The 25,826-nt window shown below is 40.9% G+C and overlaps 1 protein-coding gene and 1 non-coding gene across 3 annotated transcripts in view; one reads left to right on the top strand and one right to left on the bottom strand.

Annotated features, from left to right (window-relative positions):
- Window positions 1–352: 352 nt before the first annotated feature.
- On the bottom strand, window positions 353–459 carry LOC142460398 (U6 spliceosomal RNA). The gene has a single exon (XR_012786610.1). It is a non-coding gene; the product is annotated as a U6 spliceosomal RNA (small nuclear RNA).
- An 11,847-nt stretch (window positions 460–12,306) lies between these two features.
- The window catches only part of GDPD1 (glycerophosphodiester phosphodiesterase domain containing 1), a 58,378-nt gene continuing 44,858 nt past the window's right edge, over window positions 12,307–25,826 (top strand). The window contains exon 1 of one of the 2 annotated variants that reach the window (XM_075561512.1): window positions 12,307–12,553. In XM_075561512.1, coding sequence (XP_075417627.1) covers window positions 12,436–12,553 — 118 coding nt within the window. In that variant the 5' untranslated portion in view covers window positions 12,307–12,435. Of the gene's footprint in view, window positions 12,578–25,826 lie in introns of both variants that reach the window. The other variant, XM_075561511.1, reaches the window with a different exon arrangement.

The following is a 25,826-nucleotide window of genomic DNA, read 5'->3' as shown; positions in this document are numbered from 1 at the left end:
TGATTAAGCCCAACTAGGCATCCTAGGCCCTTCTCTCCACTGATTTTAGTTCACTTGTTTCCTTGTCCCTTGGTTGGTTCCCCACAGCCCCTTCCTTTCTCCCACCTCCCCTTATGCCATATCCCCCGGAACCATTGGTCCCATTCTTTTCATCTCCAAATTATTTATCCCACCTATCTTATTTTGATAGACATGCAGAGACATTAATAAGCACACACAAAAAAACAAACAAACAGGAAAAGACAAACAAAACAACAGAGGAAGTCAAAACCAACAAAACAATAACAACTAAAAAGAACAAAAACAAATAACAACAACAAAAAGAAAGCCACTGACAAAAATGGAAAAGCCTAAAAATATGGAACGCTTCACGAATTTGCATGTCATCCTTGCAAAGGGGCCATGCTAATGTTCTCTGTATTGCTCCAATTTTATTATATGTGCTGCTGAAGCAAACACAACAACTTAGTATTCTGCAATGACAACGGAAATCTTCTGAAGAAATTTGATCTTTCAGAATATTACCCAAGTGAATATTATCTTTTCTTCGACAGTTCAAAATGTAGTTTAAAGTGTGTTCATTTAAATAATGGCAAGTATAGTTCTGTTGCAATTGGGTACTCCATCAGGAGAAAGGGAGAGTACAAGAGCATCTCTTTAGTCTTGGGGGAAAATTACCGAGAACATCATTGGGCGTTTTGCTAGTCTTAAAGATAGTTAATTTTCTTCTTGGTCAACATAGTGGCTACATACGTGTCCTTGGTTTTTATGCCTTTGGGATAGTAGAGCCAAACATGAAAATTGGGTAAGAAAAAAATTGGCTTCCCAGGGAATACATGGTGGTTCGAGGACAAAATGTAATCAATGAACCTTTGGTATCACGAGATAGAATCTTACTACCACCACTATATATAAATCTAGACCTGATGAAATAATTTGTAAAGGCTTTGAAAACAGATGGTTCATGTTTCGAATACATAGTGCATAACTTACTTGGATTTACCATGGATAACTGAAGGCAGGAATTGTCTTTCTGTCTTTTTTTTTTAAGATAGTTTTATTGGGGCCTCTTACAGCTCTTATACCAATCCATACATCAATTGTATTAAGCACATTTGTACGTATCTTGCCATCATTATAGCCTAAACTTTTACATTCTATTTGAGCCCTTGGGATCAGCTCCTCTTCTTACCCTCCCTCGCCCACCTCTAATCCTTGTGACCCCTTGATAAATTATAAATTATTATTAATTCCATATCTTACCAACGACTGTCTCCCTTCCCCTGAAGTTTCTTCCCCCCTTCCTCTCCCCACTTTCCCCTACCCACCCATCTCACTACTCCCATTTCTGTTCCTGAAGGGTTCATCTGACCTGGAGTCCGTGTGTCTTGAGCTCTTATCTCTACCTGTGTGCATGCTCCAGTCTAGCCCACAGTGGAAGGCAGAATTGGGGTCATAATAGTAGGGGGTGAAGAAGCCTTAAGGAACCAGAGAAATATTGTGTGCTTCATCCATGCTATACTACACCCTTGTTGACTCATCCCTTCCTTGTGACCCTTATGTGAGGGGATGTTATTGTTGACAGATGGGTTTTGAGTCTGCTCTGACTCCTGTTCTCAATTTTTTTGGTTTGTTTTGTGTCTTCTGATGCATGTTACCTGATCCCATCGAAATCTCATGATCAAACAGGGTGGTGTGCTCCTTCCATGTGGTTTTTGTTGCTTTTCTGCTAGATGGTTGCTTGCTTACCTTCAGGCCATTAAGACTCCAGATGCTATATCTTTTGATAGGCAGGTACCACCTGCTTTCTTCACCACATTTGCTTGTGCACCCATTTTGTCTTCAGCGATCATGCTGGTAGGTGAGCATCACAGAATGTCAGGTTGTTAGAACAAAGTGTTCTTGCATTGATGGAGGCCTTGAGCAGAGGTCAAAAGTCCATCAACTTCCTCAATGGATTGTCATATAAATATATGTAGCTATGCCAACACTTCTATTTTTATGAGTGAATATATTTACATAAGTGCACACCTATCCATAGCTTTCCCCTGTTTCCTTTTACCTTCCTCCTTTCCCACCATCACACTCACCCTTCTTCAAGGGAGAATTTTTTGAGAGTCCACAGATCAGACAACTTATAACGACCCACATTTCGTAACAACAGTGAATGAGATAGAGTCATGTCCTTGGTCCTTCTTTGTTCTCATGAAAAACTTTCTTGGAAACCAGAAGACAGACACTACACACAATTAGCAGAGGATACACTTGTTCATTTTCAAAGGCTTGGCTATAACATGAGGGGTAAAGCCCATTATCTGCATCGTGACTCAGAAAGCCTTTCAGAGACTAGTAAGGTGAAAGAGTTCACCAAGACATAAAAGCAATGGAAGCCAGATATCAAGGACAATACGATGCACACATGAGGGCAGACAATTGCTGGAATCAGATGCAAGATTATCCTGGTAGAACCTAGTCTCGCACATCTTAAAAAAGACACTTCTTGTATGTCGAATGATTGGAGAGTTTGTATCAGAAATCTGTGTGTTTTTTATGACATAAGTAGATTTTCATGTAGTATACTTTTCTTTTAATTTTTAATATGTTTCCTTCATGCTTAAAAGGTATTAATTCAAAGGTTACATGAAAATACCCTGTTTTTTTATGGACAAGCTGAATGACATGTGACATATATCGTATGTTCTGTACCTCAAAAAGTGGAGCTGAGAGGGGAAACTGGTACAATTTTTGGAATCAGCAGGTCAAATAAATGCAGAAGCAAGTTTACCACATGAGGCACCAAAGTGGGTGTTGCCAATCATTTTTCTAGACTGTATTTAAAATCTACAGTCTGAAATTATAAAATTTATTTAAAAAGATTAAAAACATGTGTAAATGGATTCACAGCAGAAAAGCAAAGACCGTCATGCCTAAAGGTGTGGGGGATTCTGTCTCCAGCAAATGTGCAGAAGAAGCAACGTAGACATTAAGAGCAGCAACAGTTGGTTTATGCCAAATGTATTAGAAACAATGATGCATACTTTCATCACACTTTCTTCAATATGTTATTAAGAGTCATGATGTTATTTAAAACCTAGATATGGGTCCGGTGAGTCATTGCCAAAATTGGAAATCTTACATCCCCTTAGAAAGGGATGGGGAACATTTTTTTCTGCCATGGGACATTTGGGTATTTATAACATCTCTCAAGGGCCATACAAAATGATCAACTTAAAAAATAGCCTGCTATAATTAGCCAAAAATTTAATATCCTCACCCCTGAAGTAATGGCTGAAATGGCTTCTCTTAGATGAGGTCTGTGATGTTAGTTGGTATTAATGATTTTGTGGGCCTTTTACGGCCCAGGAACTGGACATTTCTCATCCCTGCTTCAGAAGAACATACAAATATGACTAGTTAGATCTTATCTTAATTTACAATTGATAAGCCCATTTCTAATGTTTACAAATAAAGTTAAAACATTGCTATACACCTGAAAATTATTTCTTATGGAATATATACATTAAAACCTCCAAACCCAACCAACTCTAATTGAGTGAATTCTGACTCATAGAGACCTTATATAGAATTTCTAAGGCTTTGTAAATCTTTTGGGACCAAACAGCCTCATGTTTATCTCTTGGAGCTGTTGGTAGGTTTGAACCACCAACATTGTGGTTAACAGTTCAGTGCTTGCCAGACAGTGCCACCTGAGCTCCTTTCTCCTAAAAAACAACAATCGAGAAATCTAATCTTAGGCTGCATGAACAATCTAGAGGAAAAAACAACAAGACCAACAGTTCCAGGGGGACATGGGAGAGGGCGAGGTGGGGGTAAAGGTAGTGGTGTTAACAAACTCAGGGAGAAGGGAACAACAAATGATCCAAATTGGTGGTGAGGAGGGTGTAGGAGGCCTGGCCAAGAGGAATTACTGAAACCCTAATGAAAGTTGAACATGATAGTGAGACAAGAGGAAAGTAAAAAGAAAATAGAGGAAAGAGCTAGGAGGTAAAGGGCATTTATAGTGGTCTAAATAAAGTCATGCGCTATGTAAATATATTTATATATGAGGATGTGGAAATATATGTATAGATGTGTATATATATATAGTTTTAGTATTAAAGTAACAGATGGACATTGGTCCTCCACTCAAGTACTCCCTCAATGCAAGAATACTTTGTTCTGTGAAACTGGCATTCCATGATGCTCACCTTCCCGACACAATCACTGAAGACAAAGTGGGTGCATAAGCAAATGAGGCGAAGAAAGCTGGTGGTGCCCAGCTATCAAAAGATATAGTATCTGGGGTCTTAAAGGCTTGAGGGTAAACAAGCGGTCATCTAGCTCAGAAGCAACAAAGCCCACATGGAAGAAGCATACCAGCCTGTGCAATCACGAAGGGATCAGGTATCAGGCATCATCAGAACAAAACAATCTTATCATGGTGAATGGGGGGGCCAGTGTGGAGTGGAGACCCAATGCCCACCTGTAGGTGATTGGACATCCCCTTACAGAATGGTCACAGGGAAGAGACAAAACAGTCAGGGTGCAGTGCAGCAATGGGAAACATGCAACTTTCCTCTAGTTCCTAAATGCTTTCCCCCACTTTTCACCCCCCACTATCAGGATCCCAATTTTATCTTTCAAATCTGGCTAGACCAGAGGATGTGCTGATACAAATAGGAACTGGAAACACAGGGAATCCAGGGTGGATGATCACTTCAGGACCAGTGGGGAGAGTGGCGATACTGGGAGGGTGGATGGACAGTGGGATGGAAAGGGAAAACCAATTACAAGGATCTACAAATAACCTCCTCCCTGGGGGATGGTCAACAGAAAAGTGGGTAAAGGGTGACGTTGGACAATGCAAGATATGATAAAATAATAATTTATAAATTATCTAGGGTTCATGAGGGAGTGGGGAGGGAGGGGAAAAATGAGGAGCTGATGCCAGGGGCTTAAGTGGAAGGTAAATGTTTTGAGAGTGATGAGGGCAATGAATGTACAAATGTGCTTTACATAATTGATGTATGTATGAACTGTGATAAGAGTTGTATGAGCCCCTAACAAATTGATTAAAAAGAAAGAAGTCGATTCTTAGCCTTCAGTGTGCAGTTTAATTTCCAATCAAGGAATATATTTTTATTTAATTGAACTTGTCTTCCTACTACTAACAGTGTATACTTGCCAGATAACTATACCACTGTGTATTAGTCTGGTTACTTTAGAGAAACAAATCCACAGAAACTCATTTATAAGAGAGTTTTATATATAGGTTAAGTGTGCATCAAGAAAACATACCAACCCAGTGCTGTCCAAGCCCACAAGTCCAACATTAACCCATTATCCCATATGTCCAACACCAATCCACAAAGTCCTCCTCCATCTCACAAAGCAGACATAACGATGCCGCCTGCAGGAGGAAAGCCGAGTCAGTGAACATGTAAGCATCTCAGCACTGGCAGGGGTGTCCACACGGCTGCTCCAGCACCCAGGGCTGCATCGGGGTAAGTCCATGTGGCTTCTCCTTGGGGATATCTTGTAGGAAGTTAGCCTTGCAAGCTGAAGCAGGGAACTGCTAAGGCAGCTGCACCCAGGTGCAACCATCACAAAGCAAGAGACCCGAGAACTAAAAGGCGAGGCTCACCTAGCCATTTATGCCTCCACCCTTCAATTAACCCCACATGTGTTTATCGGCCAGGTTAGCACAATAAACTGACTAACTCACACTGATATATTTTTTATTAATCATTTAATTGAGGGGCTCTTACAAATCTTATAACAATTCATCATTCAATTGTATTAAGCACACTTATAGGTTGCCATCAACATTTCCAAAACAGTTTCTTTCTACTTGAGCCCATGGTATCAGCTCCTCTTTTATCCCCTCCCTCACCTACTCTCCCACCCTTGTGGATCCTTGATCAATTATATATTATTGTTGTTAATTCATGTCTTAACACTGTCCGTTGTCTCCCTTTATCCACATTTCTGTTATTCATCCCCCAGGGGGATCCCCCTTTCTCACCCTCCCCTCCCTCCCCATGCCCTGCCTCCACCATCCTTCTACCCTCATGATATCACTACACCGCTACTGTTCCTGAGGGTTTTATCTGTCCTGAATTCCATGCGTCAAAAGCTCCTTTTTTGTTGCTGTTGTTAAATACTTTTATTGGGGCTTTCTAGCTCTTACCACAATCCATACATATGTTCATTGCCTCAAGTACATATGTTGCCATCCTCATTTTCAAAGCATTTTCTTTCTACTTGGGCCCTTGACATCGGCTCCTCATTTCCCCCCTCTCCCTCCTCTCCCTTACCTCCCTCCCTCATGAACCCTTGATAAATTATAATTTTCATACCTTACATTGGCCCCTGTCTTCACCCATTTTTGTGTTGTTCATCCCCCTGGGAGGGGATTACATATCGATCATTGCAATTGATCCCCCTGTCCTCCCCCGATCTCCTCTTCCCCTTCTGGTCTCTCTATTCTCATTATTAGTCCTGAGGGGTTAATCTGTTTTAGAATCCCTGTATTGCAGGCTCTTATCTGTAGCAGTGTACATGTTCTGGTTTAGTCAATTTTGTAAGGTAGAATTGAGGTCATGGTAGTGGGAGGAGGAAGCATTAAAGAACTAGAGGATATTTGTATGTTCATTGGTGCTAGACTGCTCCCCAAATGGCTCGTCTCTTCCTTGTGACCCTTCTGTTATTTGATGTCCAATTGTCTACAGATGGGCTTTAGGTCTCCACTCTGCATCCGCCCCATTACATTGGTGTAATATTTGTTCTGTAAAGCTCTTATCAGTACCAATGTGTGTACTTCGGTCTAGCCAGATTTGTAAGGTAATCTGAGTCATGGTAGTGGGGAAGAGGAAGCATTCAGGAACTAGAGGAATGATGTGTGTTTCATCGGCACTATACAGCACTCTGGTTAAATCATCCCTTCGTTGTAACTCTTCTGTGGGGAGGATGTCCAGCTGCCTACAGATAGAATTTGAGTCTCAACTCCAGCCCCCTTTTCACATTGATATAATTGTTTGTTTTGAATCTTTTGATACTTGATACCTGATCCCGTCAATACCTCATGATCACACAAGCTGGTGTCCTGCTAGATAGCTGCTTGTTTAACACCAGGCCTTTAAGACCACAGATGCTATATCTTTTGATAGCTAGGCACCATCCACTTTCTTCACCACATTTGCTTAGGCATCCATTTTGTCTTCAGAGACCATGTTGGGAAAGGTGAGTATCAAAGAGTGCCAGGTTATCAGTGCAAAGTTTTCTTGTGTTTAGAGAGGCCTTGAATAGAGGCCCAAAGTCCATCTGCTATCTTAATACTTAATATATAAATATATGTACATGGGCCTCTATTCCTTTTGTTATAAGTTAATATATTCACATAAATACATGCCTATAGATACAAATAGCTTTTGTCTCCTACTTTTTTCTTTCATTTTCTTTCACCTTCTTCCTGTCCCACTATCATGCTCACTCTCCATTCAGTTCTCAGCAATTTCTCTTGGAAACATTGAACTTGATCAGCCCCAGCAGGCATTACCCCTTGCTCATCATCATACACCACTGATTTCTAAGTTCCAGTTTCACTCTTTTTGTTTAAGTTCCTTTTCATTTTTTAAATCGTTTTATTAGGGGCTCATACAACTCTTATCACAATCCATACATACATCAATTGTGTAAAGCACATTTGTACATTCATTGCCCTCATCATTCTCAAAACATTTGCTCTCCATTAGTTCCTTTAAGTAAGATGTACCTAAAAATATACAACTCAGAAGAGTTGTAATGGCCTTTAATAATTTTGCTTTATCGAACAGTTGATCTATATCCATATAAACATTTGAATTCCGAGGACTAGGTTTGCAGGAGGTTCTGGTTTACAGTAAGAGTCCTAAGTATATTTTGAGTCTCTACATAAACTCAGTCTCAAGTGAGTCCTTCTTATTGTTGCCGGTTGTTGCTGTTAGGTGCTTTCAAGTCTGCTCAGACTCACAGACACCCTACAAACAACAGAACAACACTCCACCCTACCCTATGCCATTCTCACAATTGTTCTTATGTTTTAGCTCATTGTTGAAGTTGCTATGTAAATTCATCTTGTTGAGGGTCTTTTTTTTCTGTCCCTCTACTTTACCAAGTAGGATGTCCTTTCCAGGCATCGGTGACTTATGACAACATGTCCGAAGATTGTGAGGTGAAGTCTTATCATCCTTGCCTCTAAGGAGTGTTCTTCGTGTACTTCTTCCCAAAACAGATCTGTTTGTCTTTTGGCAGTCCGAAGGACTTTCCGTTTTCGTCACCAGTACCATAATTCAGATGCATGGGTTCTTTGTTCTTCCTTATTCCGTGTTCAACTTTCACATGCATATGAGGCCATTGGAAATACCATGGCTTGGGTCATGCACACTTTAGTCGTCAAAGTGACATTATTGCCGTTAAACACTTTAAAGAGGTCTTGTGCAACAGATTTACCCAATGCAATGTGCTATTTGACCTATTGACTGCTCCTTCCATGAGCATTAATTGTTGCTCCAAGCAAGATAAAGTCCTTGACAATTTCAATCTTTTCTCCATTTATCAGGGTGTTTGCTACTGGGCCAGTTGTGAGGCTTTGTCTCTTCTTTACATTGAGCTATAATCCCTACTGAAGTCTAAATCCTTGATCTTCATCAGCAAGTGCTCCATTTCCTCCTCACTTTCAGCTAGCAATGTTGTGTCCTCTGTATATTGTTAATAAACTTCCCTTCAATCCTGATGCCTGATTCTTCTTCATATAATCCAACTTCTCTGATTATTTGTTTAGCATAGATAGAGTAAGTATAACGAGAAGACACAACCCCGATGCACACATCTCCTGATTTTAAACCAGGCAGTATTCCCTTGTTCTAGTTGCACAGCTGCCTCTCCATCTGTGTATAGGTTCCACATGAGCACAAATCAAATGTTCTGGAATTCTCACCGTTCTCAAGACTCTACAGTTTGTTATGATCTACCCAGTCAAATGAGTTTGCATAGTCAATGAAACACAGATAGACATCTTTCTGGCACTCTTTGCTTTCAGCTAAGATCCATCTGACAACAGCAATGACATTCCTTGTCCCATGTTCTCTTTGGAATCTTTCCTGAACCTCTTGGCAGCTCCCTGTCAATGTACTGCTGCAACTGTTGTTGGATGATTTTCAGCAAAATTTTACTTGCATGTGGTATTACTATTGTTCAATGATTTGAGGATTTTGTTGGGTCATTTTTTCACAAATATGTATCCCTTCCAATCAGTTGGCCAGATAGCTGTTTTCCAAATTTCTTGGCATAGATGAGTAAGTACTCCCTGTGCTTCATTAATTCATTGAAACATTTCGATTGACATTACACCAATTTCTGGAGCATTGTTTTTGGTTAATGCCTTCAGTGAAATGGGACTTCTTCCTCAGTACCATTGGTTCTTGATCATATGCTAGTTCTTGAATTTTTTCCCCCCTTGAGTTTTTTCTTGAGTTCTTTCAGTTTAAGATATACTGAGTGTGTTCTTCCCTTTTGGTTTTCTAACTCTAGGTCTTTGCACATTTCATTACAGTATTTTACTTGGTCTTCTTGAAGTGTCCTTTGGCGTTTTCTGCTTAGCTCTTTTACTCCATCCATGTCATTATGGTTGCCTCTACTTTGAGAAGGCAGCTCCCCCTTGGCCATATTTTGGATGCCTTCAGATCTGAGGGGCTCATCCTTCTGCACACTCTCTGATAATGTTCTGCTGCTATTCATGAAGCTGCCAGCATGTGGCAATGTTTCAGTGCTACTCATAAGGCTTTCAGTGGTTAATTCCTCTGCAATGGACAGCCTGTTCCTTCTTCACGGTCTGCTCTGAGTCTGTAAGCTTTGCTGAAATCTGTTCACTTTGGGTGCCTCTGCTGGTATCTGAAAATACCAGTGACATAGTTTCTAGCATCACAGAAACACAAAAGCCACTACATACCATAAACTCCCAGACCAGTGGTGGCACTGTTGATTGGCAATGTAAAAGAGTTGCCCTCCAGTCGATTGTATTTGCAGTTACTTCCCTGGTTACCTGGGCAGGGGTGTGGTCTCACCCTCAAGACTTTTCCCTTGATGGAAATTGGGTCTTAAGGTACATTGTCATGAGTCATACCCAGACCACCTTATCCCTGAGCTAATCTTGTCAATTTTTCTAAATTGCAGTAGTGTGTATCTCAACCCTAGTCCCTTTCACAGTTCTGTAGCCCAGACTGTGACTATGATGAATTGATCTGCCACCAATAATTATTTTGTGTCAGTTTCCTTTGCTTTCCACATGCTGTTTAGGTATCAACAACCAGGTATCTTTCTAAGCAATTTATAAATGTAAAATAAGATTGTTTAAAATAAATGTGCAATATGTCTACATTCTCATTCAGCCTTACATATGAGGTAATAAAACTTAACCAATGAAACTTTTTCCCATACTGGAAATGGCTTAGGAAAATGAGAGAAAACTGACTTTGTGGATCTCTTTTTACTCTGCTGCTGAGAAATTAAGCAAAAAAATCCTAAGTTTTGTTGAATAGTCTGTCATCACTCCAGTTGCTCCCAGATCAAATGTTCTTTGGTATTCTTGTTCTCCATTTAGTACACAAATATACACCTGAAAATTGAAGCATGAGAAGTATGAGAAATATGTTGAGAGAAAATTATTTTTTATAATAGCCTTTATCCGCTAGATTCTCAGCACCCTTGGAAATAACCTTTTAAACTTGTACTTATTATTAACTATGAGGCAGAATTTAGTTTGTGAGTAAGCAAGGGAGCTTAATTGGAGCCAAGGACCAAGTTAAGTTAATCAAAAGTCCCTGCCCTTCACACTTGAGCTGCACTGGTGAGCTATGCTGCTGCCAAAGAGCATCCCTCATTCTACAAAATTACCTGAATGCCTCGGGCGGTAAGGTGGTGTGTTAGTCCAGGTAGACTAGAGAAACAAATTCGTGGACATTCATATGTGTATAAGAAAGAGCTTTATATACAAGAGCAATTGAATATTGAGAAAATATCCCAGTCCAGTCCAGATCAAGTCCATAAGCCTGATACCAATCTATAAAGTCCTTTGCAGACTCACAAAACACATGCAATGACGCTGAATGTAGGAAGACCACAGGCCAGTGGGTGGGAAGTCTTGTGGATCCAGTGGCGTTCTAAGCATCTCAGGGCTGGGAGGGGTCTCCATGTGGCTGCTCCAGTTCCCAGAGCACGGGGTCAGTCAGCTTAGTGCCATGTGCCTTGTCAGTAGAGCGTCTCTCAGGGAGTGAGCAGAGTGAGAAAGTGTGTCTCCAGCCTCCAAGGAGGAAATCCTGGAGTTCCCAGAATCCTCAGGAGAAGGCCATGCCCACACCGAGGCCTCATTGGCTATATCCTGATCCATCCCTTCACTCTGAATCCTTCAATTGACATCAGAGGATGTAAGTACCACAGGTGGTCAAACAGAGTTTTTCCATCAGTAATCTAGAACAGAAAAGTAAAACACATCGACAAATGTTTTTTATATCTAACTGGCTTTTTTAGAGTTTAGTAATTTCTGGTTGAATTTAAATCGTAGTGTGGTAGCAATAAAAGTAATTCTTGTCCCCAATTCTCCCTCAATTCTGGCTTAATTCCTTGGCAGGTAATTGTATCTCTTAATGTGTTCGTAGTTTGGGACATGTGAGATGAAGAAGAAACACAGAGTCTTCTGGAATTTAGTCCTCAGTCTCCTAGAACAGTTAAGTGATAGCCTATAACCTTGTTTATAGTTCCTTATTTTAAACTGTTTTATTCAACATATTTCTTGAGACGCCCTCGGTACAAGCAATGGGAACTGCATTTTCTCACTCGATCATTTGACTGATGAACCTTTAATGGCCTGTGTGACACAATGGGACATTTTCTCTCGGTCAAACAAATGACGACCTTTATTGCTTGTTTCTACACCTCCATCCCTAACAATCCTTTGCATTTTCTAGGGTAGGGGTTAAGTCAGCCTGGAACCTTTCCTTCTTGACGTGGATTTGGCCATTATGTCAGACGCTCCCGAGGGCTGGGCCCTGGCAGGTTTCCAAGCTCTCAGCTCAGCTTGTGCTTTAGCTGCAGGTGCGACCACAGAGCGAGGTGCAAACGCAGCCTGCGCGCCGCACGGCCGAGGGCTCCACCGCAGGAGTCGGAGCGCGCCTGCGTGCAGCGCCCCTTTGTTGCGCGGGCGCGGGCGTCCGACTGCGCCTGCGTGCTGGGCCGGCGCGCACGAGTGCGCTGCGCCGCGGGCACCGGCTGGGGGCGAGCGACTTGAAGCCGCCGCCGCCGCCGCCGCCGCCGCCTCAGCCGCCTCAGCCGCCGCCGTTGCGACCGCCACAGCGGAGTTCCGCGGGCCCAGAGGTGGGGGCTTCCCACACGGCGGCTACGATGTCGTCCGCGGTGGCGTTTTACCTTCTCTCCACCCTGGGAGGATACCTGGTCACCTCGTTCTTGCTGCTCAAATACCCGACGCTGCTCCACCAGAGAAAGAAGCAGCGATTCCTGAGTAAGCACATCTCTCACCGCGGAGGTGAGTGGGGGCAGGCTGCCCGGCGGGCCCAGACGAGCGCTGCGGGGCCCCCGGAGGTCCGCCACAGGCGTTGCGGGCGGCGGGCTGTGTGCGCCCTGGGCTCCGCCGAAGGTGAAGGGGGCGCTCCTGAGGAAGGCGGCGGTGGGGGTCGTCTCGAGTGCGGCGGCGGCGCTGTCGGGGTCCCCTGAGGGAAGAAAGACCTGGATGCGAGTGAGGGGTGGGCGGAGCGTTTCCCGGCGGACGGCTGGATGGTGGCCAGGCACTCGAGGGGTGCGCCGGGCGGGTGGGGGTCCCCCGCCCCGGGGAACCGGGAGCGGCGGCTCCAAGGGAGCCCTTGGATGAGGGGGCGCGGAGCTCGGGCACCTGCCGGCTTTCGCGGGCTGAGCCGCCGCGGGAAGCGCGAGCCGCGCCGCAGCCCCGGGATCTGCGGTCCTGGCCGCCGGTCCCACTGCCACGCTGTGAGCATGCTAATGGGAAGAGCGGGAAACCGAGGCCGAGCGCCAGGGACGGAGCCCAAGGTCACCGTGGGCAGGACTGGGGGGAGAACCGGCGCGCCCCTCCACCCGCAGGCTGCAAATCTTGCTCCTGTTTCATTGAGCCCACCCGTCTCCCCAGCCGTGATAAGTAGATTTGCAAACGGTTAAATTTATGCCGGGACTGAATTGTGTAAAGAAAAGAGATACGTTTCTTTTGGCAAAGGTCTTGCTGAAAGGATCCGGGTGCTCACTGATTTCCCAGGTCACGGGCCAAATCTTTCCCAATATGCATGTCCTTCATGTATGGTGTGAAATAGGCTTCCTTCAGTCAGTCTTCAGAGAGGAATGCTAAACTAGAGTGGGACTTGCTTGGAATTTGCAGTCTCAACCTTGATGGAACACCGATACCTTTTTTCCTAAGAACTGGCTAAGTTGTCGCTGTGCAGGTGCCGCCGAGTGGGTGCGGCTCATGTGCGCAACAGAAGGAAACCCTGCCCAGCCCCGTGCCGTCCTCGCAATTGTTGCTGTGTTTGGGGCCCACCGTTGCAGCCACCGCGTCGTCCCAGTGTGGGAGCATCTTCCTCTTTGGATGACCCTCTTCCTCAGCATGATGGCCCTTCTGCAGGGCTGGTCTCCCGTGATAGTCCGAAGTACAGAGGCAAAGTGTCGCCATCCTCTTTCTAACGAGCGTTTTAGCTGTGCTTCCTCCAAGACAGGTTTGTTTGTTCTGGCAGCTCATGGTAGGCACAGTAATTGCCAACACCATAATGCCAACGCACCAGTTGTTCTTTATATATGGTCGAGCTTTTGCATCCATATGAGGTCATTGAAAATACTGTGGTTTGAGTCCTCAAGGTGACATCTTTACGTCTTAATACCTTAAAGAGGTCTTCTGCAGCTGATGTGCCCAGTGCAATACGTTCTGATAGATATTTTTTGACGTCTTAGTGTTTTCATGGGCATCGATTGTGGATCGAAGCAAATCTGTGGATCCTGAAATCCATGACAACATCCCTCATGATGCTGCATATTGTGAGGGTTTTCGTTTCCTTTATGTTGAGGTGTAATCCATACTGAGCCCTGTAGGTTTTGATCTTCATCAAGTCTTCTGTACTTTGAGCAAGCAAAGTTGCATCATCTGAATATTAGTTTGTTAATGAGTCTCCTTCCTCTCCTGATCAGCATCTTCCTTTATGTAGTATAGTTTCTCAAAGTATTTGTTCAGCATGCACATTGAATAAGTATCGTGAAAGGAATTAGCAAGTACTAAAATTTAAAATGTCACAGAAATAGATGAGCATACTTTCATATAACTTTATGACTTGTGGTGACACAAGCTGGTTTGTGTTGAGCTGTTAACTTAAAATTGGTGATTAGTATCCACCCTCTTACCCTAAAGGTTGGTAGATCTGAATCCACCCTCTTACCCTAAAGGTTGGTAGTTCTGAATCCACTCATTAACTGGGAAGAAAGCCTAGCCATAGAAGAAAGCTTAGTTGTTTAAAGATTACAACTAAGAAAACCCTAATGAGCAGTTCTCCTCTTAAACTCAGGAGACTACAGGTTCCCATGAGTCAGAATCCACTCATTCCAGTGGTTTTGGCAAAGGTTTATCAATTAAACACAAACGCAAAGAGTAACTTCAGTTATCTTAGCCTTTTACTCTTAAAAAGCAAAGATTTTAAAGGGTCACCAGCCATAAAATGCACTGTTACTTATAAAGTTAATATCTGTTTTAATAGATACACGATTAAGCTGTTGGATGACAAGACTACTAATTTGTCTCCATCCATTAGAACTAGAGGCCAGCGTTTTGTGTCTCAGTTGTCTTGGAAACAGCTTTCAATGGTAGTAATATTAGTCTGAGGATAGATAGTTCATACTGCAGTTGTATTACAAATTTAAAACAGAAACGAGTGCTTACCAAATAAAGCTAGTTCCTCTTTAAAATAATTTCAGCCATCATTATGGATCATCTAAATTTTGTATTAGAATAAATATGTTTATATTAAAAAATTTGTAGTACTACATAAGTGAAAAAACAGTGAAGCCTAAATAAGTTTAAAATGTGCTCTAAATGTGCCATAAGTCCATTTAGATTCATAATGATCCATGTACAGCCAGATGAAATAATTTTCAGTCCTGTTATATTTGAGTTGGTTGTTGCAGTGACTGTGTCAAGCCATCTCCTTAAGGATATATTTCTCTCTCAGTGATCCAATCGGAAGGAACCTTTGTGGCTTAGTGGTTATGCATTGGGCTGCTGACAGTAAGATCAGCGGTTCTCAACTACCAGCGACTCTGGGGAAAAGTTCGAGACTTTCTACTCCCATAAGGAGTTGCAGTTTGAAACTCAAAAGAGGCAGTTCAACTCTGCCCGATAGGGTTACTATGAGTTGGAAACAGCACTATGGCAATGAGTTTTGTTAGTTTTTTTATTTTATTTTTTAAAATTTTTTTCCCATGGACTTTTAAAAGATAAATTCTATTCTCTTTTTTTAAAAATTTTAACAATTTATTAGGGGCTCATACAATTCTTTTCACAGTTCATACATATACATACTTCAATTGTATAAAGCACATCTGTACAGTCTTTGCCCTAATCATTTTTTTCTCCTCTTTTCTTTTTTTACATTTTATTAGGGACCCATACAACTCTTATCACCATCCATGCATATACATACATCAATTGTATAAAGCACATCCATACATTCCCTGCCCCAATCATTCTCAAGGCATTTGCTCTCCACTTAGTTTTTTTATTTTAATACCTTACCAAGCTTCCTGTCCTTTTCCAGTGACTGGTCAGGAAGGTAAGAATCCTACAGTGCCACATTATTAGAACTAACTGTTCTTGTACTGAGGTAAGACTTAAGTAGAGGCCCAAAGTCCATCTGCTTCCTTGTTGCATTTGCATACATACATATATATATACACACACACACATTATATATGTGTATAAACAAATACACATATATTTATATATTTTCCCCTCCTATCCCACTATTATGTTTCCCCATTGTTTACCTCTCAGTAATTCCTCTCAGATACAGTTCGATTAATCAAACATGACCAGAAAAGCTACACCCTCCTCCTCATCAATTTTAGAACACTTACTATTCCTTTGTACCCAACATTATTGGCTCACTGCTCACCTCCCCATGCCTCCCCTCCAATGCCCCCAGGAACCGTTGGTATAGTCACTGGCTTTCCAAGATTGTCTAGCCTGACAATCTTAAATAAACACCAAAAAAAAAAAAAAAAGAACATACAGTCACAAGTCTAACATAGAGCAGATGAATATCTCTTTTTTAAATAGAGAAGGACAGGTTATAAATCATCAGTCCAGTCTCCATTTCTTTCAAGATGACATATCCTGGGTCTTGCATACCTAACAACACATATACCCTTTTAGCCTTCAGCATTCCTGTCTGAAAGTTGAGCATCCTGAAAGTCCTCATTGCTATTCCTACAGTAAGGGATGGAGCTCCCCCCCCCCTTCCGCAGGCCACCATTCCCTTTACCCCTGTAGATGATCAGTGTGGCCCCCTTGTGAATAACCCCCAACCAGTTGAGATGGGGTGCAAGTGCTGCCCTCCAGTCAGAAGTCTGCAATCGGGATTCTTGGAGACTTCATGGCTCACTCCCTGGTCTGTTGCACTCCCCTCTTGGTTTGCCTCTACGTGGGCAGGTCAGACCAGCTGCTCTCCCAAAACTGTATCTTCAGAGCTGTCATCTAGGGAGAGGATGCCACACCTGGAGCTGAGGTTTGCCCTGCAGGTATCTCTGGGAATTAGCTCCATCCTCACTTAAAAAAAACAATCATTTTATTGGGGTCTCTTACAGCTCGTATAACATTCTATACATTTAAGGAGCATTCTGACCCTATTTCCTGTTATACAGATTTGTTTGTTCTTCTGGTAGTACATGATATCTTTAATATTCTTCACTACCATAATTCCAATATATCGATTCTTCTGTCTTCCTTATTTAATGTCTAGCTTTCACATGCATATGAGGTGAATGAAAATATCATACCTTAAAAAAAGAAAATATCATACCTTGGGTCAGGCACATTTTAATTCTCCAGGAGACATCTTTACATCTTATTCTCAAGTCGACATTTTTACTTTAAGGGGGTCTTTTGCCGCAGACTTGCCCAATGCAATATGCTGTTTTGAGTTTTTTGGAGATAAGTAAAATGAAATCATTGATAACTTCAGTAGTTTCTCCATTCATCATAATGTCTGTTAGTCCAGTTGTGAGGATTTTTGTTTTCTTTGAGTTGCAATCCATATTGGAGACTGAAGGCTTTGATCTTCATCAGCACGTGTCTCAAGTCTTTCTTGCTTTAGCAAACAAGAGTGTATCATCCTCATATCAAAGATTGTGAATGACCCTTCCTCCAGCGTTGATGCTGCAATCTTCTTCAGATAGTCCAGCTTCTGGGGTATACATGGAATATGTATGGTGAAAGGAAACAACCCTGACAAACACCTTTCCTGCTTTTAAACCATTCAGTGCTCTCTTGTTGAGTTTGAATGACTGTCCTTTGGCCTGTGTACAGGTTCTGCATGAACAGTTAAAAGTTCTGGAATTCTTTGCTATGTTATTGATAGTTTGTCGTTATGGCTCACATAGTTGAAGGCCTTACATAGTTAATAAAACACAAGTAAACATCTTTCTGGTATTCTTTGCATTCAGTCAAGATCCATCTGCCATCAGCAGTAATAGCCCTTATTCATATCCTGTTCTGAATCTGTAAGGTTTCTGGAGTGGGCAATACCTCAGTTCTTGGCTTTGCACAATGAAAGAACTCATGCTGAAGCCCATTTTGTAATTCAAGTGGGCTTTTATGAAGTACAATCAAGTTTCAGGTTTTACAGTCGCAAAGTGTACCCACTATCCTTGGGAAGCATGCCAAACCACGCTAGAGTTCACACCTGAGCACAAACAACCTCATGGAAAAGAGCACCCCTACATGCACAATGGGGGCCAGAGAGCCAGGGGGCCAGAGAGGCTGTGGCAGGAGTGAGGACAAGGGAAAGGCTGTGGCCCTGAGTAGGCCCAGACCCTCTGACCTGCTGCTGACCAGGAGCAAGATAGCGGATGGTCTTCCCACAGGCAGGCTATTTCAAGCCTCTGGCTGGAGAGGCATGGACCTAGTTTGGACCACCCAGGTGTAGCTCCCACCTGGCTGGGTGCTTGAGTTTGAGCAAGCTCAGTTTGGGGTTCTTCATAGGTGGGTCTAATGCTCGCCTGAGTGCTGTCCAGCCTCCTTTATGGGGGCCTTTGCAGGCATGGGAGGGGCAACCCCTCTGTCCCTGAATCTAGCTACCTAACAAATCCAGGTTTAATTTTTGGCAGTTGCTGAAACTGTTTTTAATTATCTTCAGGAAAACTTTACTTGCATGTGATATTAATTATATTGTTAAATAATTTCTGTATTGTGTTGGGTCGCCTTTCTTTGGATTGGGTACAATTCTAGGCAGTTGGCCAGGAATTAGTCTTCCAAATTTCTTGCATTGACTAGTGAATGAATGCTTTCAGTGCTGCATCATTTTGTGGAAATATTTAAATTATTGATTCGGTCAATTCCAGGAGATTTTTTTTCACCAATAATGTTAGTCCAGCTTGGACGTCCTCCTTTTGTACTATACATTCTTGATGGTATGCTACCTCTTGAAAATGGTTGAATGCCAACGAGTTCTTTTTGGTACCAGTGAACCTTTGTATTCCTTCCAACTTCCTTGATGCTTCCACATCATTCTATGTTTGGCCTATATGCATTGCTTTCAAGTCAATATCTACTCATAGTAAGCTACAGGTCAGAGCAGAACTACCCCTGTGGGTTTCTAAGACGAGTATTTCACAGGAGAATAAAGCCTCATCTTTTTCCTGTGGAGTAGCTGGTGGTTTCAAACTGCGGACTTTGCAGTTAGCAGCCTAATGCATATCCCACTGTACCATCAGGATTCAGAATCTTTCAATACTCCAACTAGAGACTTGAATTTTTTATTCAGTTCTTTTAGCTTGAGATATGCTGTTTGTATTCATCCCTTTTGATTTTACAATTCCAGGCCTTTACACATGTCATTATAATACTTTGTTTTCTTAAGCTGCCCTATAGAATCACTTTTCTCTCTTTTACTTATAAATTTCTTTCATTCACTCTAGCTACTCTGTCCAAAAGCAAGTTTCAGTGTCTCTTCTGACATCCACATTAGTCTTTTCTTCCTTTCCTGTATTTTTAATGATCCTTTGCTTTCTTCCCAGATGATGATGTTGATGTCATCATCCAACAGTTCTTCTAGTCTGTAGTGATTTGTGTTCAATGTTTCAAGTCTGTTCTTGAGATGGTCACAAAATTCTGTGGGTCACTAAATGCAAGGTTGTATTTTGGCTCTTGTAGACTTATTTTTATTTTCTTCAGTTTCAATCTAAAGTTGTATATGAGAAATTAATGGTCTGTTCCGTAGTCACTCCTTGACCTTGTTTTGTTGGATGACATTGAGCGTCTACATTGTCTGTGTCCACAGATGTAGTTAATTAAATACTAATTAGCTGTTTAGTTAGGAAAGTTGACTTTGAGCACTGTACTTTTAAAAGAACTGGTGATAGAGGATCAGACTGACAATAGCAGTTCAAAAGAGTAACAGATTTAAGGAGCAGCGAGTTTATGTTAGTGGGTGAGGAACAATTTGAAAAGGGATGGTGAAAATAGTTGCACAGCTTAAAGAGTGTAATCAGTGCCACTGAACTGTTAACTGTCGAAATTGTTGAATTGATAAATGCACTACTGTGTATATTCTCAACAACCACAGAGAATAAAATAGGAGTTCTAGGTTAATACAACAATGTCAAAGACAGGATAAGCTAGGTTCCAATTTTCATTTACTGTTAGAAATACATTTAAAATACTTTCTCTCCCTAGATAATAATGGTTTTAATTTAACTGTTGATATAAAAATTTCACTCATTATTTGTACAAGTGGCATCATTATTTCTGTATTCAGTGATGTGACTAAACCTTTCAAAAGAACTTTGACAAATATCCGTTGACTTAAAATCTCTTGCTCTGTATAAAAACACTGCAGTACCTTTTTTTGAGGGGGAAAAACAAAACAGAAAAAAAACCGAGCTGCTTTAAGTCCAGGTAGTCCAGAATTCAGGGCATAACCGAGACGGAGAGCAGCTCTGCCAGGTTTCTGGGCCTGGCTCACTCCAACCTCACAGCTAAGATAGGGATGCCTGAGTGAGAAGAGCTAAAGAGATGAAACATTACCTGAATTCTTCTTCTTCTTCCTCTTTTTATAAAGTTTATTCTTGAGTGGACAGCAGGCTCCAAGACAAGACTTCATTCTAACTATAGGTGGCAACAGGTAACAGGGAGTCCAGATGTTTAAATAGCAATGGAATCAGGGTCATCTTTGCCTCAGTCAGCTTACTTTTTGCCAGATTTTTTAATTCTCCCTGTGGCCAGGACACCCTTCCCTGCAGCCTTTGCTTTTATCTGTTCCAATTTCTTCTACTTTTCTGTTTCTGCTTGAAAGCTTTCTCCTCCTCATCCATTTCTGTGGTCTCTTTCGTAGGTGGTTTCAGGGGCTTCTTTTCTTCTTGCTACTTTTGCGCCCAACATGGTGCCTGCCCCAGACCTTCCATGGAAAAGTCAGCACCATAGTAACTTCTGTTCAAAATGCTCACCAAATGTTGTTAGCTGCTATCAAGTCCCTCTCTATTCCCACCCCATTCTTGGCTACCCAACAACTAAAGATTGTCCAGCCTTATGCCATCTTCACAGTCAATAGCAGATTGGATCCTTGTGATTAATATTTTTCATGGGCTGAATTTCACAAATAGATTTCTTTCTAGTGTGTCTTGGTTTGAGAGTGCCTCTGAAACCTGTTCAGCCTCATAACAGCATGCACACCTTCTCTGACAGGGTCGTGGTGACCGCACATGAGATGTCCTGACTAGGAATTGAATCGGACTCCTTCAAGAAGGGGGAGAATTTTCCCACTGGACCCATTGAACCTCTCTCTTCAGATAATACAATTGAGTCCAGAGTTACGAAGGAGATATTTTAAAAACAACAACAACAAGAAGAAGATACTTGTATCTGGAAAATAAGAGACATGAATGACCAGGCCAGAGTCAACTCTTGCTTTTCATTTTGCCTTGCATGCTGATAACTGCAACCACACTTGTTTCTGTGCGCAAATTATTGCCATTTGACCTTTCCCTCTTGCCTGAAGTAGTGGAGATTCTATGTAAACCAGATATAAGACCATTCTAAGATTGAAACATTACAGTGATTTGTGGATGAAGTGTATACACCTGGTTCAATGTTCAGTGTAACTTAAACTAAATGTCCACTATATGTATTATGTCTGCTACAGAAGCATTAGAAAGACTTATGTGACCTGAGTCAAATTTGAGATCTGCTAGTAGTCATTAGCCTTGGAGTAAGCCTTAGTTTCCTTATCTATAAATGGGGACTGTTTGCTGGGCTTTTACCTATCTGAGCTGTTAGGAGGATCAGGTGTTTAGGAGACTATAAAGTTGCTTAGAAGTACAAGTATGATATAAAGGATCCTTCCTTAGTTATATTTAGCAATAAAACTTTTAAGCTGGTTGAGAAAGAATTCGATCATTTTATATTAATGTTTCAAAAAATGTAATAATTTTGCCTTTTACTAAGATTAATTGTCCTTAAAAATAGAAAATACTTAAGTATTTCAAAACTAAATGCTGTAGGCTTTGTTCTTACAGATGCGTTAAAGCATACATTTTATTGGATTATAAGATTTGTTAATTCATCTGCTTGCTTTACTGAGCTATACATTCCTCAAAGCAGAGAACTGGTTTTATGAATTCTTGTGGCTTTAGCCTAAGGCACAGATCCCAATGTATAATAATAATAATAATAATAGCTTGTTTACTCTTACTGATCCACTGCATGTTAGGTGCCTTCCATATGTTTCCCAGATTTATTTGACCAAAGAACACTTACATTGCATTGATAAAATACCAATAGGACTAAATCTTTTGGGTTTAATGGAAAGCAAGAAATGGTTTCTAAGCCCATCTTAATTATTGTATAAAAGTATTAATTTTGTTTAATATATTTCCGTTTACATTAGTAACTTGTGTCCATTATAGAACATTTGGAAAATACAGAAATGAAAAAACAAAAATAAGTTTATAAAATATTAGTAGAAATCTTGCTTGCACAGTGAGTGATTAAAGTCCTCAGTTACCAGCCAGTTGGTCAGCAGTTCAATCTCACCAGCCTGCTCCTCAAGAGAAAGATGGGGGCAGTTGGTTTTTGTAGAGATAAATAGCCCTGACCTTTGGGGTTGCTGTGAGTTGGAAGAACCTCCGTGGCAATAGGTAAAATATTGCCACCTGGAGATGATTTCTGTTAATGTTTTGAAGTACATGTTTTTTCTGCATTTGGAATAATTGAATATGCATTTCTCCCAGATACCTACTGAGTTAGCTAGAGAAATAAGGGTAACAGAGGAAAAAATTATTTTGATCATCCTTTCTAATTTATTTGGATAGGCCAATTGAATTGAGCTTTGTAAAAAGAGGCCTGTTTATTTATATTCTGTGGCCAAAGATTAAAAAAACAAAAGCCTAATACCTGATCCCTTCAACACCTCGTGATCGCACAGGCTGGTGTGCTTCTTCCATGTGGACTTTGTTGCTTCTGAGCTAGATGGCCGCTTATTTACCTTCAGGCCTTTAAGACCCCAGATGCTCTATCTTTTGATAGCTGGGCACCATCAGCTTTCTTCACTATATTTGCTTATGCACCCACTTGTCTTCAGCAATCGTATCAGGAAGGTGAGTACACAATCATATGATTTTTTGGTACAAATGTGCTTGACACAAAATGGATGTATGTGTGGATTGTGATAAGAGTTGTATGAGTCACCAATAAAATGATTTTTTAAGAATCAGGAAAAAACAAAACAAAAGCACAACTGGTCAAATCACCATGTTCCCTACTAGTCTTTCACCTTTAGCGTCAAAGCAGAGTACTGTCACAAATAGCATCTTTTGGTTGATTTGATAAGATTGAAGGAAAAGATTGTTCTTGGAATGTGTTTGGCTGCTTCTGAGCCTTAAACTTTTAATTAGTTGTTCAAGTAGGAAATTGAGACTCAAATGTGTCTCTGAGGTAACATTCTACTACTATATTTTGAAACATGCCCCATGTAAGGGTATCAACTCTCTTTTTGTTTCCTTATTCCTATAATCAAGGACTCTCTCATTTGTTAACAGTGAGGACTTTTTTCAGTTGGCCAAGTCATTCCTCCAAAACCAAAATCAAATTCACTGCCATTGAGTTGATGTTGACTCATCGTGCATGATCCTGTACCACAGGCTAGAACTGCCCCTGTGATATTAATGATAATGGTGGTTGGAGCATATCTATAAAACAAATATACAGTGTTTGTTGAACATCTTTTGGAATATAAAACATTAGAACATTAAAAAGAAAATTAGACATATTTCTTTCATTTACAACATTTAATCTAGTTAAAGGTATAAAAGAGGATGTTTTCCTTACATTTCCTACTCTACCAGAAACTAATCAATAACAAAGTCATTACAAAACACTATGAAAAGAAGAAAAAGTTATTATAAAATGAAAACTGGGAGAATATATAATGAAGGAATAAATAAAATGAACTGATATATTCAGAGACTTGTGAAGTGAAAAATGAAAACTGGTGAGATAGAGATATGCAGAGAAATTATAAGAGAATTATACTAGGATAGTATGGAAATTCTACACTAGGACCTTCCTCTCCTCCATATTTCATACTTGAGATAGTTAGGTTTCCTGTGCCAACCTGGCTGATAAACACATGTGGGGTTAATTGAAGGGCAGAGAGATAAATGGCTCGGTGAGCCTTGCCTTTCTGGTTCTTGGGTCTCTTGCTTTCTGATGGTCAGACCAGGGTGCAGCTGCCTTAGCCAGTTCCCTGCTGCACCTGAGGAAGCTCACTTCCTGCAAGACATCCCTGAGGAGAAGCCACATGGACCTACCCTGATGTAGCCCTGGGTGCTGGAGCAGCCGTGTGGCGACCCCTGCCAATGCTGAGATGCTTACATGCTCACTGATTCGGGTTTCCTTCTGCTTTCGGCGCCATTGCGTGTGCTTTGTGAGATTGAGGAGGACTTTGTGGATTGGTGTTGGCCATAGAGGCTAATGTTGGACTTATGGGCTTGGACAGCACTCAGTTGGGATGCTTTCTTAATGTACACTTACCCTTTATACAGATGAGTTTCTGTAGATGGTTTCCCTAGTTTACGCAGACTAACACAATACTAATTAAAAATGAGACTTTTGTGTGAATGTGGGATGGCTATTTCCATAAGTCAGACATTATTTAAGCTGCTTATAGAAAGGCGGTAGGAATAAGAAAAAAACCTGGTTTTATGAATGATCTTATAATTAGAGAGCAAGAGAATTCAGACCATCCCATGAGAGAAGAGCTACCACCAAATAATTCCTTTGGGAGGAATGACATAATTCTTAATTAGTCCCTTAACTACTCTCTAGCTGTTCGCCATATGAATCTAACAAGTAATTTGCAGTTATTATCCTTGTGAAATTTATTTTTAAGCTTGATATGAACAATAGGAGATAGATATGAAGTAAGGGCCCAATGTAAGCCTTATCTGTAAGGCTAAAATAAAGGTGACAGGTAGATGATACCGTAGCAGAACTATAGTGTATTTACTGGTCAAAAACTGAAGTGGACTCTCAAGTCATACTGCTTGTGCTTGAGTCCCAGTTCTCCATATTGGTTTTGTGACCTACGTAAGCTAAATTTGATCTTGGGATAATAGTACCTCATAATGCGATAATGAGACTTTTGATAATGAAATAATATACGAAATGCTCATCATACTATCTGGCTCATATTAGTTGTAAATAACTTGACCACCTTTTTCATTTTTATTCTATTTAGTGGTGGCTCTACACTTATCTTATAAAACAGATGACAGATTTTGAGTAATGATGTGTATATGTTTAAGCCATTCGGTTTAAATGCATTACAGTTAAAATATATAATACAGACAAAAGATATGTTAGGCAGACTGAATATACATATTAGTGAATTTCTATTTTCTCTCTCATTTCTTTCTATTAGTGTAAAAGATCAAACAAAAACTATCTTTCAAATTTCTTATTATGTGCATTTCAAACATATTGTGGAAGTAGTACACTTCTAAGAACCTACCATCCAGCTGCAAACAGTTGTTGACTCTTGACCAAATCAATCCTAAGATTATTGTGAATCATACTTCAGATAAACTATCATTTCAAACTTTCTAACTGATAACTTTTTCTTTTCTCTTTTTTAATTTGGATCATTTTATTGAAGGCTCTTACAATTCTTACTACAATCCGTATATCAGTTGTATCAGGCATATTTGTACATATGTTGCCGTCATTCTTTTTTAGACAATTAGGTTCTTTTGAGCCCTTGGTATCAGCTCCTCTCCCCTCCCCCTTTTAAAAATAAATAATTTTATTGGGTGCTCTGATCACTTTCATGGAGTGATAAGAGATGGATAAGATAGAGTCCTTAACATTGGAACTTGAGAAGGCTAGAAAACAACATTGTTTACAGACTTTTCCCAAGTTGGAAACCAATGTACAAGTAAGACGCGGGCATGGGATAGTCAGAACATCAGCTTTAACACCAGTGGTGCTAAATTTAGACTATAATGCTATTCCTAGATGT

The sequence above is a fragment of the Tenrec ecaudatus genome, chromosome 10, assembly GCF_050624435.1.
Source record: "Tenrec ecaudatus isolate mTenEca1 chromosome 10, mTenEca1.hap1, whole genome shotgun sequence".
Classification (NCBI taxonomy): Eukaryota; Metazoa; Chordata; class Mammalia; order Afrosoricida; family Tenrecidae; genus Tenrec; species Tenrec ecaudatus.
This window is presented reverse-complemented; position numbering and strand designations above follow the sequence as displayed.